This window comes from Cnephaeus nilssonii (assembly GCF_951640355.1).
Source record: "Cnephaeus nilssonii genome assembly, chromosome: X".
Lineage (NCBI taxonomy): Eukaryota > Metazoa > Chordata > Mammalia > Chiroptera > Vespertilionidae > Cnephaeus > Cnephaeus nilssonii.
The window spans coordinates 58,164,897-58,181,721 of record NC_137071.1 but is presented as its reverse complement, the minus strand read 5'-3'; the positions used below and the strand labels follow the sequence as shown (position 1 = coordinate 58,181,721).

Sequence of the window (16,825 nt, the reverse complement as noted above, 5' to 3'; positions counted from 1 at the left end):
ACGCCAAGGCACATTATAATTAAATTGGCAAACACCAACGACAAAGTAAAAATCTTAAAAGTGGCCAGAGAAAGACAAAAAGTTACCTACAAAGGAACCCCCACCAGACTAGCAACTGATTTCTCAAGAGAAACACATCAGGCAAGAAGGGAATAGAATGAAATATATAAAGTCATGCAAAAGAAGGGTCTGAATCCAAGAATACTTTATATAGCAAGGCTATCAATAAAAATTGAGGGTGAAATCAGGAGCTTCACAGACAAAAAGAGGACTAAGCGAGTTTATTACCACCAAACCAGCAATGCAAGAAATGCTAAAGGGTCTGCTCTAAAAAGAAGAAATAGGAAGTGAAGAAGGAAAACAGGGGTAAAGAATAAAAATGGCAACAAACAAGTACCTATGAATAATAACTTTAAATGTAAATGGACTAAATGCCCCAATCAAAAGACATAGGGTAACTGAGTGGATAAGAAAACGTGACCCAAATATCTGCTGTCTACAGGAAACCCACCTCAGAAAAAAAGACGCATACAGACTGAGAATGAAGGGATGGAAAAAGGTTTTTCAGGCAAATGGAAATGAAATAAATGCTGGGGTAGCAAAACTTATATCTGACAAATTAGATCTCAAAGTGAAGGACATAAAAAGAGATAAGGAAGGCCACTTCATAATACTAAACGGAGCAATGCAACAAGAAGAAATAACTCTGGTAAACATATACGCACCCAATAAAGGAGCACCCAAATATATAAAAAAAACTTCTAGAGAATGTCAAGGAGATATTGACAGCAATACAATCATAGTAGGGGATTTTAATACCCCACTATCACCATTGGACAAATCCTCTAAACAAAAAATCAGCAAAGAAACATCAATTCCAAATGACTCACTAGATCAGATGGAATTAATTGACATCTTCAGAACATTTCAACCCAAAGTCACAGAATATACATTCTTCTCAAGTGCACATGGGTCATTTTCAAAGATAGACCATATATTGGGTTACAGGCAAAGTCTCTTCAAATTTAAGAAGATTGAAATCATATAGCATCTTCTCAGATGACAATGGCATAAATCTGGAAATCAACTACAATAAAAACAATCCAAAAAAATCAAACACATGTAGACTAAATAGCATGCTATTAAACAATGACTGGGTTACCATAGACATCAAAGAAGAAATACAAAACATCATGGCAACAGAGGACAATGAAAACACAACAATCCAAAATCTATGGGACACTGTGAAAGCAGTCTTGAGAGGGAAGTACATAGCTCTACAAGCCTACTGAAAAAAAAACAAGAAACAATGGTAATAAACTACCTAACCCTACAACTGAAAGAGTTAGAAAGAGAGCAACAAGAAAAGCCCACTGTAAGCAGAAGGAAGGAAATAGTAAAGATCAGATCAGAGATAAATAACACAGAGATAAAAAAACAAACAAACAAACAAACAAAAAACAACAATACAAATGATCAACACAACCAAAAGCTAGTTCTTTGAAAGGATAAACAAGATTGATGAACCTCTAGCCAGGGTCACCAAGAAGGAAAGAGAGAGGACCCCTCCCCCCAAAAAAAATCAGAAATGAAAGAGGAGAAATAACAACAGACCCCACAGAAATACAAAGATTGTTTTAAAAAATACTATGAACAATGCTATTCCAAAAAACTGGACAACCTGGAGGAAATAGACATATTCCTAGAAAACTAGAACATTCCAAAACTCCATCAGGAAGAATCTAGACATCTCAATAGGCCAGTAACTATGGAACAAATTGAAGTGGTTATCAAAAAGCTTCTAGCAAACAAAAGTCTGGTACCAGACTGCTTCAGAGTGGAAATTTACCAAAAATTCCAGGAAGAACTGTAACCTATCCTCCTCAGAATATTCCAAAAAATTCAAGAGGAAGGAACACTTCCAGCTCATTCTATGAAGCCAGCATCACCCTAATACCAAAACCAGATAAAGACAACACAATAAAAGAGTATCATAGGCCAATATCCCTCATGAGCATAGATGCCAAAATCTACAACAAAATTCTACCAAATCAGACCCAGCAGTACAACAGAAAGATCACACACCATGACAAAGTAGAATTTATCCCGGGGATGCAAGGGTGGTACAATATCTGCAAATCAATAAACATGATACATCACAAACAAATTGAGAGATTAAAATCACATAGTCATATTAATTGATGCAGAAAAACATTTGACAAAATCTTACATCCTTTCTTGATAAAAACTCTCAGCAAGGTGGGAATAGAAGGCTCATACCTCAACATAATAAAAGCCATATATGACAAACCCACAGCCAACATCATACTCAATGGGCAAAAACTAAAACCATTTCCCCTACGAACAGGAACAATCAGGGATGCCCACTCTCACCACACCTGTTTGACATAGTATTGGAAGTATTAGCCATTGCTATTAGACAAGAAGAAGAAATAAAAGGCATCCAAATTGGAAAAGAAGAAAAACTGTCCTTATTCGCAGAAGACATGATATTATACATAAAAAACCCTAAAGACTACATTAAAATTATTATAGTTAATAAATGAATTCAGCAATGTTCAGGATAAAAAATTAATGCCAAGAAATCTATGGCATTTCTCTACACCAATAGTGAACTTTCAGAAAGAGAGACAAAAAAGCAATACCATTTACCATCGCTCCAAAAAAAAAGATACTTAGGAATAAACTTAACTAAGGAGGTAAAAGACCTGTATGTGGAAAACTACAGGACACTGAAAAAAGAGATAGGGGAAGACATAACCAGATGGAAGAACATACCATGTTCATGGATTGGTAGAGTCAACATCATTAAAATGTCCATACTATCCAAAGAAACCTATAGATTCAATGCACTCCCCATTAAAATACCAACCACACCCGGGTCCGGGTGAGGCCGTGGGCCCCTGGATCCGGGTGAGGCCACACGACCCTGGGTCTGGGAGAGGCCACGCGCCCCTGGGTCCGGGTGAGGCCATGTGCCCCTGGGTTCGGGGGAAGCTAGATCCCGGGTCCGGGCGAGGCCGTGTGCCCCTGGATCTGGGTGAGGCTGGGTCCCAGGCCCGGGAGAGGCCACGCACCCCTGGGTCCAGGTGAGGCTATGCGCCCCTGGGTCCAGGTGAAGCTGAATCCTGAGTCTGGGCGAGGCCGTGTACCCCTGGATCCGGGTGCGGCTGGGTCCCGGGTTCGGGTGAGGCCGTGGGCCCCTGGAACCGGGTGAGGCCATGCAACCCTGGGTCTGGGAGAGGCCACACGCCCCTGGGTCCGGGTGAGGCCACGTGCCCCTGGGTCCGGGGGAAGCTAGATCCCGGGTCCAGGCGAGGCCGTGTGCCCCTGGATCCGGATGAGGCTGGGTCCCGGGCCCGGGTAAGGCCACGCGCCCCTGGGTTCGGGTAAGGCCACGCACCCCTGGGTCTGGGTGAAGCTGGATCTCGTGTCCGGGTGAGGCCGTGTGCCCCTGGATCCGGGTGAGGCTGGGTCCCGGGTCCGGGCGAGGCCGTGGGCCCCTGGATCCGGGTGAGGCCACGCCACCCTGGGTCCGGGTGAGGCCACGTGCCCCTGAGTCCGGGGGAAGCTAGATCCCGGATCTGGGCGAGGCCGTGTGCCCCTGGATCCGGGTGAGTCTGGGTCCCGGGCCCGGGAGAGGCAACGCGCCCCTGGGTCCGGGTGAGGCCATGCGCCCCTGGGTCCGGGTGAAGCTGAATCCTGGGTCTGGGCGAGGCCGTGTGCCCCTGGATCCGGGTGAGGCTGGGTCCTGGGTCTGGGTGAAGCCACGCGCACCTGGGTCCGGGTGAGGCCGCGCACTCCCTGGGTCAGGGTGAGGCCACATGCCCCTGGGTCCGGGTGAAGCCGTGCCCCTGGGTCCAGCTGAGACCAAACCAGAGGGAGTAGGACCTGCATTACCACCATTTGTCCACCATCCAGAGCTGAGGGGTCAGTGCCTACATGTACTCATAAGGAACTGGTGGGCATTGATATTGGGTCTCAAAAGAACTGTTGGTCCAGAAAGAAACTCACTACAGACTGATTCATTTGCCTGTCAGCATAACTATTATTGCTCGTCTCACATTCAGTTCTTATAAGTATATCTCTAGTGACACATGATTTCGCTCATCTAGGGGAAATGATGAACAACATAGACTGATGAACAACAACAGAAGCAGAAACAAGGAGGCATCGATCGACTATCGGGCCTCAGAGGGAGGATAGGGGAGGATGGGGGGAGGGGGGAGAGATCAACCAAAGGTCTTGTGTGCATGCATATGAGCCTAACCAATGGTTAAGTTCAACAGGGGGTTGGGGCATCCGTGGGGAGGGGTGTGGGATGGGAATGGGGGGATGAGGACAAATATGTGACACCTTAATCAATAAAGAAATTTTAAAAAATAAATAAATAATTTAAAAAAATAAAAATAAATAAAATACCAACCACATATTTCACAGACCTAGAAAGAACTCTCCAAAAATAAATCTGGAATAAAAAAAAAAAAAGACCCCGAATAGCTGCAGCAATCCTGAGAAAGCAGAACAAAGTAAGTGGGTTCTCAATACCAGATTTCAAGCTGTATTACAAAGCCACTGTTCTCAAAACAGCCTGCTACTTTCACAAGAACAGACATATAGACCAATGGAATAGAATAGAGAACCCAGAAATCAACCTAAACAACTATGCTCAATTAATATTTGACAAAGGAGACATGAACATAAAATGGAGTCAAGACAGCCTCTTCAATAAATGGGTTGGGAAAATTGGACAGATACATGAAAAAAAATTAAACTAGACCACCAACTTACACCATACACAAAAATTAACTCAAAAATGGATAAAGGATTTAAACATAAGACAGGAAACCATAAAAATACTAGAGGAATCCACAGGCAGCAAAATCTCAGACATATACCAAAGCAATTTCTTCACTGATACCATTCTTAGAGCAATGGAAACTAAAGAGAAGATAAACAAATGGGACTACATGAAAATAAAAAGCTTTTGCACAGCAAAAGAATCCATCAACAAAACAACAAGAAAACCCACTGTATGGGAGAACATATTTGCCAATGTTATCACCTATAAAGGTTTAATCTCCAACATTTACAGGGAACTCATACAACATAACAAAAGGAAGATAAATGATCTAATAAAAAAATGGGCAACAGACCTAAATAGACACTTTTTGAAAGAATACAGAAGGAAGGCCAAGAGACATATGAAAACATGCTCAACGTCACTAATTATTGGAGAGATGCAAATCAAAACAGCAATCAGTTATCATCTTACACCTGTCAGAATGGCAACCATCAACAAATCAACAAAGGACAAGCGCTGGCGAGGATGTGCAGGAAAAAAAAGAAAAGAACCTTGTGCACTGCTGGTGGGAATGCAGACTGTTGCAGCCACTGTGGAGAACAGTATGGAGTTTCCTCAAAAAACTGAAAATGGAACTCCCATTTGACCCAGTAATCCCACTTCTAGGAATATATCCCAAGAAACTAGAAACACCAATCAGAAAGGATATATGCACCCCTATGTTCCTAGCAGCCCAATTTACAATAGCTAAGATTTGGAAACAGCCTAAATGCCCATCAGAAGATGAGTGAATTAGAAAACTATGGTACTTCTACACAATGGAATAGTACACTGCTATAAAAAAGAAGGAATTCTTACCATTTGCAGCAGCATGGATGGAACTGGAGTGAACTATGCTAATTGAAATATGCCAGACAATGAAACAAAAATACCATTTTATTCACTCATTTATGGAAAATAAAAAAAATATTATAATCCTACCTAATAAAATGGTAATATGCAAATAGCCATCACTCCGCTATTCCCACGATTGGGCCAGCGGGAGGCTGGGCGGCGGGACTCGGGGTGGCCTATCCGCCGTTGGCTGTTGAGAAGATGAAGATGGCGGCACCCAGTCCTCTTAGTTCCGAGGGTCCCTGGGAAGATCGCCACCCCGGGGAGGTGTGGCCGGGCTGCCCAGCAGCTCCCGGGGGTCCCTGGGCAGATCCAAATCCTGGGGGGGCGTGGCCGGACCCGCCAAGCCGCTCCCAGGGGTCCCTGGGGAGATTGGCAACCCGGGGGGGGCATGGCCGGGCCCGCCCAGTGGCTCCCGGGGGTCCCTGGGGAGATTGACAACCCGGGGGGCGTGGCCGGGCCCGCCCTGCGGTTCCCGGGGGTCCCTGGGGAGATCGGCAACCCGGGGGGGCTGTGGCTGGCTCGCCCAGCGGCTCCCGGGGGTCCCTGGGGAGATCGGCAACCCGGGGGGGCTGTGGCCGGCCCGCCCAGCGGCTCCCGGGGGGTCCCTGGGGAGATCGGCACCCCAGGGAGGTGAGGCGGGACCCGCCCAGCCACTCCCGGGGGTCCCTGGGGAGATCGGCACCCCGGGTGTGTGTGGCCGGGCCGGCCCAGCAGCTCCAGGGGGTCCCTGGGGAAATTGGCACCCCAGGAAGGTGAGGTTGGGACCCGCCCAGCAGCTCCCGGGGGTCCCTAGGAACATTGCAGGCATGGGGTTGCTGAGACCCAGACCAGGCCTCTGGCCACAGATTCATAGCTTCCCGGGAACCTAGGGCAGGGATCTGCCTCATCTGCAGAGAGACAGAGGTTCTGCAGTGCCCCCAAGACGTGGGTGGGCCCAGCCAGGGATCAAGGGGCATGGAAGGCAGAGGGGCAAGGACCCTCACCTCTGAGACAGGGGTTGAGGGGTGGTGCTACCTCAGTGGAGGGGTGCTGCACTGCAGGATACTGGACTGACTGATGTGATTCAGAGAAGCTCCCAGTGCTAATGGGCCTCGCTTAGGCGGCCTTCACATTTCAGAGGCAGTGACTCCTGCTCCTGCCTTGACCCAAAAGCAAGCCCGGGGTGCCCTGCCCCATGGCAGAGCATGCCTAGGCAGTGAGTATGAAGCCTTCCACCTGCTCCGGAGAAGCGGGGGCAGTAAAGAATGGGGGGCAGGGGACGGGGAGAGGAAAGAATGTGGAGCATCCGCAATGAAGAGGTGCTCGAGAAAGAGGCTCGGAAGCCTGACTGGAAAGTTTTTTCTGTTTTCTGGGCAACTACCCCTTAGGAAGCGCAAAGAGCATGGCTCTGAGGGCTTCCTGTGTGCTGAGTCAAGTTCCACAGCCAACTGGAATGGGCCTCAGTTTCCTGGTCTGTAAAATGGATTAAGCGTGTCCCAGTGCCTTCACTGAGCTTTGATGGCCAATTGAGATACTATATAAAGAAAATGAGGGAAGAAATGAGAAAGAAAAGGAAGGTCGAGCAACACAAAAGAAACACTGAAAGGAACCTGTAAACCCATTGTCACTTAAATAGGGAATATAGTCAATAGTGTTGTAATGATGGTATGATGCCAAGTGGGTACTAGAAATATCGGGGAACACTTTGTAAAGTATATGATTGTCTAACCACTATTCTGTAACTAATATAAAACCTGAAACCAATACAAAATAATGTTGAATGTAAAGAAATGAAAATTGGAGTGAAATTTTTATAAATTTCAAAGTTTAAATAAAAGCTGTAAAAGAAGGAATGGGAGAATAAAAATAGTGTTTTTCATTTTACCACTTCATTAAAAAGACAGTTGTCTTTATATGGTGCTTTTATACTTTTCTAAGTCATTATCTCATTTTAATTTCCGGGCAACTTAAAGACAAGACAATTATTCCCTCCACTATTCAAAGAAAGGAAATCTTGGTGTCTGGTCCTAATGATTCAATCGTCAAGCACTTATTGTAAAGCAGGGTTAGTAAAATTTTCTGTGCAGGGTCATATCTATACTAATAAAAGCCTTGGGGGTGATCAGGCCAGCAAGGGAGGGTATTTGGGGGCAATCAGGCCTGCAGAGGAGCAGTTAGGGGGCAATCAGGCCTGCAGAGGAGCAGTTAGGGGGCAATCAGGCCAGCAAGGGAGCAGTTAGGGGGCAATCAGGCAGGTAGGTGAGCGGTTAGGAGCCAGCGGTCCCGGATTGTGAGAGGGATGTCCAACTGCAGGTTTAGGGCTGATTCCACAGGGATCGGGCCTAAACCTGCAGTTGGACATCCCCCGAGGGGTCCCATATTAGAGAAGGTGCAAGCTGGGCTAAGGGACACCCTCCCCAGTGCACAAATTTCGTGCACCGGGCCTCTAGTCTGATGAATAAAAAGATAGATACAGAGGCAGTGAAGCATCGAACAGACTGTCCAATTACAGCAGGAAGGCTGGGGAGTCTGCGAGCGGGGAAAAGAGATCAACCGAAGGACTTGTATGCATGCATATAAAAACAAGCAATTGACACAAGACACTGGGGGGTGGGATGAAGGCATGTTCCAGGGGGTAGTGTAGGCTGGGGGAAGGTCAATGGGAGAAAAAGGAGATATATGTACTACTGTTTATAATACTTTAAACAATAAAATGAAATTATAAAAAAATAAAAAAGCACATTAAACCAAAAAAAAAGAATCACACAACAGAAAGATGGAGAGATGTGTCCGTTGATTTAGAAACAGCTCCATGATGTTTTGTTATATGAAAAATGCAAGGAGCAACACAATGTGCATAATTCTGTAAAAATAAAAACCCTACTTATATAAGTAAAAAAAAAATAACAATAATAATCACTGAGAAAAAATGCTGGGTTTGTTGATTCATTCTTAACTTTTAGATTTATGTGTTTAGGTCAAGTTTGTGGCAGTAATAATCAGACAGATCAAAAGTAACTTGTAGGGTTGGTTATTGATTTGTAAGTAGTATGGTTGAGTCCCTTGTCTTACCACCATAGTGGATTAAGGGAAAAACTAACAATTGGTGAAAATTAAAACACATAAAGTGAAGATTCAGATTTATATACCCTATGCAATTTCAAAAATTTCATTGATGAATTTTCTCTACAATAGTTTGCTTAAACTTTGAAAAATTAATTTGATGACTTACTCAAAATTTGAAGTTCACTAAGACCATTCTTTTTGTCTTTAAAAAAATGAGTTATCTCTAGCAAAAATGTTTTTAAAACGCACCTTAATGAGTTGGTAGTTTTGAACTCCGTTTATTCCTATGTCAGGATCAATGGCCGCTGGGAGAGCAAATCGAGAGTTTATAGCTGAGTTCTCTGGAATTGATATGTTGATAACAGTTGCTGGGAATAATGGTGCATTATCATTTATATCTTCTATCAGAAAACGTATCTTAACCAGCCTAAATATTTCATCTGGCAAAACGGCAACTTCCACTTCATAAAAGCAACGGCCATCCAGCAAGATACCAGTACATAATTTCTCACGATCAATGCGGGCTCCAGTAGTGAATATCTCACCAGTATTTTCTTCGATTCGGATGAGTGGCACTTCCCCAGTCTTGTACACTAGCTTGAACTTCATGGGAATTTTTAAGGACTTGTGTTGAATTAGGGACAGGTTGAGGTCTTTCAACAAGTCGCCTATCAGGACGTTCTCTGGCATTTCTTCTCGAATGGAATAGTTTTTCTCCTGGGCGCCAGACTGAAACACGACGCATGCTAACAGGACCGCAAATATATACGTCCCGGACAACAAGTCCATACCAGGTACAAGGCTCAAAGTTCGTTGTACCCCCCACCCCGCAGAGTACTGTCAAAAAGAAAAGAGAAAGAGAGAAAGAGAAGAGATAGAGAAAGAGGAAGAATAAATTAGTAAAGCTGACAATTAAATGTATTTTAAATAATTACTCAGTTTTAAATTAAAATCATTAAACAAAATACAATCAACACTTTTAAATAAACTGTTAGATTTTAAGTAAAATATTATACATTTTTACATTAAAATGTACAATGAAACAAGATATCTACAGTTATCTACAGTAATTAAAAAGCCTGAGAAGTTATATGTGTCCACCATTGATAAAATATGTAAAACATAATATAATATACCAAGCTAGTTAAAGGTAATAAAATAATTAAAATATTTAATTAAATAGAAAAGTAAAGGAATATTTTACCAATCAGAAAAACATAATCATTATTCTTTGTTATAATATGGATTTCAAATGCAATTCTTCTATCGGTAATGAAGATATTATACAATATTTTGAGTGTTTTGTTCTGGGCATCAAAATGTAAAATCGATATAAATAACAGGCAATAAAGAATCATAATATATGAGGGACTTGGGAAGTTTTGATTTAAAAAAAGTCCTTTCAGAGAGGAAAGTAGTTTATATGACAAATACCTAAACATGGGAAGAAATATGCATAAAGCATATTAAGTTTTCTTTCTTTGAATGAGAAGAATAAGAATAAGGATAAATTACAGGGAGGAAACTAAAATTTTGTTAGTTCAACACAAAGAGCTGCCTATTAATACATTTTGGAAAAAATAGTTTTCAGGAGAGAATTAACTCCATATCTTTGGAGGTAGTGACAGAAAAAATGCATCACCAGGTTAGCTCTACATAATTATGATTTGGCAGACAATATCCAAACATTCAGTGGGAGAACTGGACTAGAAGACATCTCAACTCTGAGAATGTGTGTTTATACATGGTTGAAAGTAGTCCATATGAAATGGGTTTTCACATCTACACACTGAAATAAAAATTACCCAACAACAAGGAACAACTTGACTAGGGTTTAAAAATAAGAAAGTCATTTGAAATCACTTTGCTCAGTTAAACCACTAAAATCTGCCAAATAATTTCAGTTCTCTGGTTCTTCTGATAAATTCAATAAGGAATTTTTATTATTTAAAATTTGTAACTTTATACATTTTCCTTTATTAATTCTCAATTTTTATTCTCAACTAGATTAGTTTGATATAGCATTAATTTTAGTATATTAAATACATTTTAATATAGAGTAGCATGGAACATTTCATGTGCTTCTAGATGTTATTTGTAGTTAATATACAAACACAATAAAATTTGTATCATACTGCACTAAACCCTATTAAATGTTATATTTTTTATAATTAAAGAGTATTAATGCAGCTATCAAAGTTTTAAAAGATTAGCTGACAAATAGTGATTTAAAAATCCATTAAGGAAAACTATTAATGCAGATAGGTATGTAATTAAGGAAGTTCTCAATATTTATTGGTAATCAATAACTTATAAAAATTTTAGTAAAAACAGAAGGACTCGTGAAATGATATATCTTGCTATAAGCATAATGGTTTGATTATGCCAGACAATGTATTATGTTAAGTAATATCCCCACTGTATAGCTGGGCATCTGCATTAAAAAAAATATTCACATGGACAGGTCAGAAAACACAAAAGTGAAGAAAAGGACACTTTCCTACTTGCAATCAGTAATAAATCCATTTGTTAAAACAATTGAGATGGTTTAGGTCATGAGGAAAACCAAGAAATAAACTAGATAAACCTGAAACATATCACTTTATATTTCTTTTCACTGAATTGTAAAAGTATATATTTTGGGCTCAACCACTTTCCTGTGTTGAGGTGCCATTTACAAAACATTTTAAGTATAATATTAAGCAATGCTAATGCTAAAGAAATTATCTATCTCAGTAAACAGCACAAAATACTATTGCCTGTGGTATTTTCAGCATCATTTGCTCAATGATGAGCATAGGGATCACATAATATAGAAACCTCAAGATTCATTCTCTTGTGAATTATTGGCCTTAAACTCCTTTATGAATCTGAGAATAATTTATCTCATTTATACTTACCATGAGTTAATATGCATACATATACATATGTATTATACATTGTGAATCTAGGACATCTAAAAAAATGAGTGTCTATGTGTGTGAATTTATAAATGCCATGCAAACATAAGCAAAAATAAAAATGGGACACTGACTACTGGAATTAAAACTACCACTCTATTCTTGTCTTACCCTTAGGTATTACACATTATTACAACTGGCAGAAGAATACTACAGACCATTTTTAGAAACAACAAATGCATGTTACAATATCTCTACACAAGAGGAGGAATTAAGAAAATGACCCAATTCCAAACAGTCCCCCTCTCCCAATCCATTATAATCTGTCCTACTCTATCAATTAATAACATCATCAAAGAAAAAAATTTAAACTGTGCTTTATCATTAAAAATTCATTTGGAGGTTTTAAAAACCAGGGGAAAATGAAAAAAATAAGACAATGTCATTTCTAAAACTGAAATGAAAATACATATTGTAAACATGAAATGAAAATTTACCCTCTGGTTAGTAATTACTATCATGACGATTTAGTCACTTATCAAAAAAAATTATTAATCAATTTTCATATTCCATGCACTGTTATAGGCACTGAGAATATATCAGTGAAAAAAAACACACAGATAAACATACCTGCCCTCACAGAGGTTATATATGATAATATAAATATTACAAAAATCTTTAATTCAGTGTTAAACCAGTATATAACAAAGTCAACTCTGCTACTAGGATGTAAACATACATGATTAAATAACCTCATTCTCCATTGTTTGATTCCAACCCTTGCATTTTCTAGTTGAATATGTTTTGTTTTATATACTAAATTATTTACAAAACAAAAATTAAAATGGATTTTCTTTAAAATTTTGAGTTTAATTCTTTGAATGACAAATATAGAAATTTAGCCACTAAATATGACTATAAATATTCACTGCTTGGTTTTATAGAAGCAGGATACATTTACATCAGATATTCAGGAAAAATATTTCTATACACGAACCTTTGCTTGGCTCAAATTTCTTTCTTTCATGAACAAATGATAACCTTAAATTTTATTTCACCATTCTTCCATACCCACTCCTACTATAATGTAAGGTTAGTTTGTAAATTGCTAGGACAAACACAATGAAATCAGATACAGAGAATTAAATTTTTCTACAGGTTTCAGTAGTGCTGTTTAAGTGATGTTTTCATAGGCAATGTGTGGTTGGGTAGGCAACAATCATAGAGGGACAGAATCATGACAATTAGAGAAAGCAAAAATTGAATCAAAAGAAGCAACTCTGAAATTTTAAGATATGAAAAGCAAAAGTTCAAGTTTATTTTATAGTCTCTGAACAATCTAGTTCTAAAAAAGGTAAGTAGGTAAGGAAACTAAGTCTCTACTATGCAATTCTAGAGAGTTTAAACCATAAAAATGATGTTGAAATAGTTGGTCAGAAGAATCCCAAGGCATAATTTCCTTTGCATACTTGCTACATTTTCCTTCATTAAAGAGCTGTGTTTAATTTATTTTACACTTAATTCTATAGGAGTGAATGACTTACATACGACTTACTATATATATATGTTGGCCATAATACTAACTCCACTTTGCTCCAATCATTCTAACTACTTTAATGTCTCTATAAGTAAAAAAAAAAAAAAAAAAAAGGAAGCAAAAAACCATTAAACAACCTCAATATAGTCACTTCTATGTTATTGTTCTCATGCACTGCCAAAACTTCTTTCACAAGCAGGGGAAATGTTAAGGTGGTTCTTAAGGTTGACAGGAAAAAAATCTTAGGACTTTGCAAGAAAAGAAACCATATCTGGAGAAATACATACTGGAGAAACTGCTACGCTCCATATTTTCAAAGGGACTGACCATAGTGAAAGTGGGGGAGGTGCATCGGTGTCCTGTTTGACTTAACTATTTGCTATGTTTTCTTAAACTTGAATTTTCAAAATTAAATATTTAATAAAGTACTTTAATTCCATAAAACTTGTATTTTTAAGAATTTTATTTCACAATGGACTCATTGATTCCATTTTATTTTTTATGAATCTAATTTTAACATTTGTGTCTAATCTTCTCTAAGAAGTGGATTCAATCAGTGTTGCTTCCTTCTCTAAATGTTTATATTTTGTTGATGTTTTCAAACCTGCAACCTTTTTGGGTACAGGACGATGGTCTAACCAACTGACCCCCTTGCCAGGGATATATTCTATTGATTCATTCTAACACTCCACAACAGTTAGTGCAGAATTATCTAACAGGGTTTCAAATAAGTTAATAATCAATATTTAAACAGCACTTAAAAGATACTTTATGGAGGTTGCTCTTTTATACTAATTATTCTGGATTTTTATGTATGATTTAGGAAGAATTTGTAATAGGGGATTAAAGATTACTAAAGAAATAATTATATCGCATATAACAAAATGCTCATCCATCATCATATATTTTTATCAAGGAGGGGTGAATTTAATAATGAATACATCAGTATATATGAATTATTTTAATACTAGTGACCCAGCGCACCACTGGAGACCCAGGACCCCAAGCCACACCACGCTGTGGGACTCCCCCGAGTTGCGCTGCTCTGCGAGACCCAGAGTCAAGTCCCCGCCCACCTGCACGCACCTCGTCACACACGCAGCCTCCTGGTGACCGATTTTTGGTTGTTACAGCGTTAGGGCCACTGGGTTTTTATAATATAGATATCTGGTCATGAAGTATCCTATGTAATAAAGAGGGAATATGCTAATTGACCATCACACCCTCACAAAGGTGGTAGCGCCCACAGCCAATAAGGAGGGAATATGCTAATTGACTGCCATGCCCTCAAAGGTGGCGGTGCCCACAGCCACAAGATGATGGCGCTCAGTCCCCACAGCCCTGCTGCACACCTGCCTCCAGAGTCCCCCAGTCCCCTCAGCCTCCCAGCTGCCCAGGGCCAGTCCAAGGTGCAGGCAAGCCTCAGATAGTGGCTGCCCAGCCACCTAGGGTCAGCCCGAGGCACAGGCAAGCCTCAGATAGTGGATGCCCAGCCACCAAGGGCCGGCCTTAGGTGCAGGCAAGCCTCGGATGGCGGCTGCCCAGCCGCCCAGGGATGCCCAAGGCTCAGGTAACCAAGGCCGGCTGAGGCTTGAGCTGCTGGAAGTGGCAGCAGCAGAGGTGTGATGGGGGCATCACATTCCCCTGATTGCTGGGTCGCCTCCCACCCCTGAGGGCTCCCGGACTGTGAGAGGGGGCAGGCCGGGCTGAGGGCCCCCCCCCCCTCCAGTGCATGAATTTTCATGCGCCAGGCTTTTAGTCATATCATAATAAATAAATCTTACATTCACCAAAAGTAAAGGGATAATTTCTATTCTGTGTAGCATTTTAATTGCTCTAAGTGATTTCAAATCACTTATTTCATTTAATCTTTATACCAACTATATGCTACATATGAATATCTATGGGCAATTATTTATATATTAAATTTTTATATCAAAAGACATTAATTTCACATCCTATAAATCCTCTAGATTATCATGTTTTCAGAAAGTAAATAAATGTTATACATTGTGAATTATCTGTGAATTTGTTAAATAACTTATTTTGGTTTTTAGGTAAGTAAGGCTATGTGATTACTTTTATTCCTGTTCTCAACGTACTCAAAGAGTATAAGCTTAATGAGAAAAAAATTGGTAATGACTTAGTATAATTTTCATTTGTGTCAACTGCTAATTAATCAAAATCATGATGTAATAAAAATGACAGTTAAAAACAAACAAAATATACCACCGTAATCTTGGAAATGGTGGTTGGAAACTAGATCCCAGTTGATAGTCTGAAAAATGAATCAAGGTAAGATATTAGTAATCAGAAAATGGTGTCTATCAACTTATGTCTCAAAGATTAGGGAGATTACTTTCATATTTTTTAAAATTTCTTTATTGATTAAGGTATTACATATGTGTCCTTATCCCCCCATTACCCCCCATTCCCCTGGCTCATGCCCTCATCCCCCTGTTGTCTGTGTCCATTGGTTAGGCTTATATGCATGCATACAAGTACTTTGGTTGATCTCTCCCCCTTACCCCCACCCTCCCCTACCTTCCCTCTGAGGTTTGACGGTCTGATCGATGTTTCTCTGTGGTACATCTACACAATGGAATAGTACACCGCAGTAGAGAAGAAGGAGTTCTTACCATTTGCAACAGCATGGATGGAACTGAAGAACATTATACTAAGTGAAATAAGCCAGTCAGAGAAAGATAAATATCACATGATCTCACTCATTTATGGAATATAATGAACAACATAAACTGATGAACAATAACTTTCATCTTTATTAGCTGCATTCATTCACCCAGGAAGAAAAGAAGTTCTTCCTGGTAACATGAGTTTGGGGTGACATAATCCATAACCATCAGGAGCTACATATCATAGGACCCTAAGCAATAATGATGTAGCAACATTTTAAATTCCAATCTTGCTACTTGGTGTATTAACTGCTTAATAACAGGATCTTCAGACTAAAGGTTTAGCAAAAAGAAAATCCCTTATTTTTAAAATTCTTGTTCTTTTATACATATTTCAGTATTATTTCTGTGATTTTCATTTTGTGTCACTGCAAAACCAAAACAAACTGTATGGCAAAAATTACACCAATGAATAAATGGATAGAAAAACATTTGAACTATAAATAAGACTGATCAATTTCAGAGGGAAGGCAGGAGTGGGTGGGTGGGAAGAAATTAATCAAAGAACTTATATGCACTTGTGCATAACCCATGGACACAGACAATAGTGTGGTGAAGGCCTGGGGTGGTGGTTGAGGGCAGGCTGGAAGATGTCAATGGGGGGAAAAGGGTACATCTGTATTACCATTTCAACAATAAAGATAAATTTTAAAAATGACACCAATGAGTAAATGGATAGAAAAATATCTGAACCATAAATGGGTCATATACAGGCCACATATTGATAAAATTAATTTAGGATTGAAAAATAATTATGCAGAATTCTGGTTTTAAAAACTGAATTAGCATTTATAGTTAAATTAAACACCACTTCTTGGGTGTTCTTAATTTGTACAAGGAATTCATGTTATGAGTTCAGCTCGGCTTTCAAGAAAGAATCATGTCTATAACAGATACAACTAAAATGCATTTACAAATAACTCATACA

At 39.9% G+C, this 16,825-nt stretch overlaps 1 protein-coding gene across 7 annotated transcripts in view; it reads right to left on the bottom strand.

Moving 5' to 3' along the window:
• Positions 1-16,825, bottom strand: part of PCDH11X (protocadherin 11 X-linked) — a gene marked incomplete at both ends in the record, with an annotated part of 1,090,738 nt that overhangs the window by 1,053,503 nt on the left and 20,410 nt on the right. For 4 of the 7 annotated variants that reach the window (XM_079765369.1, XM_079765370.1, XM_079765371.1 and 1 more), the window contains one exon: positions 9,017-9,556. In XM_079765369.1, coding sequence (XP_079621495.1) covers positions 9,017-9,556 — 540 coding nt within the window. Of the gene's footprint in view, positions 1-9,016; positions 9,605-16,825 lie in introns of those variants that run through there. The other 3 variants (XM_079765368.1, XM_079765373.1, XM_079765374.1) reach the window with 3 other exon arrangements.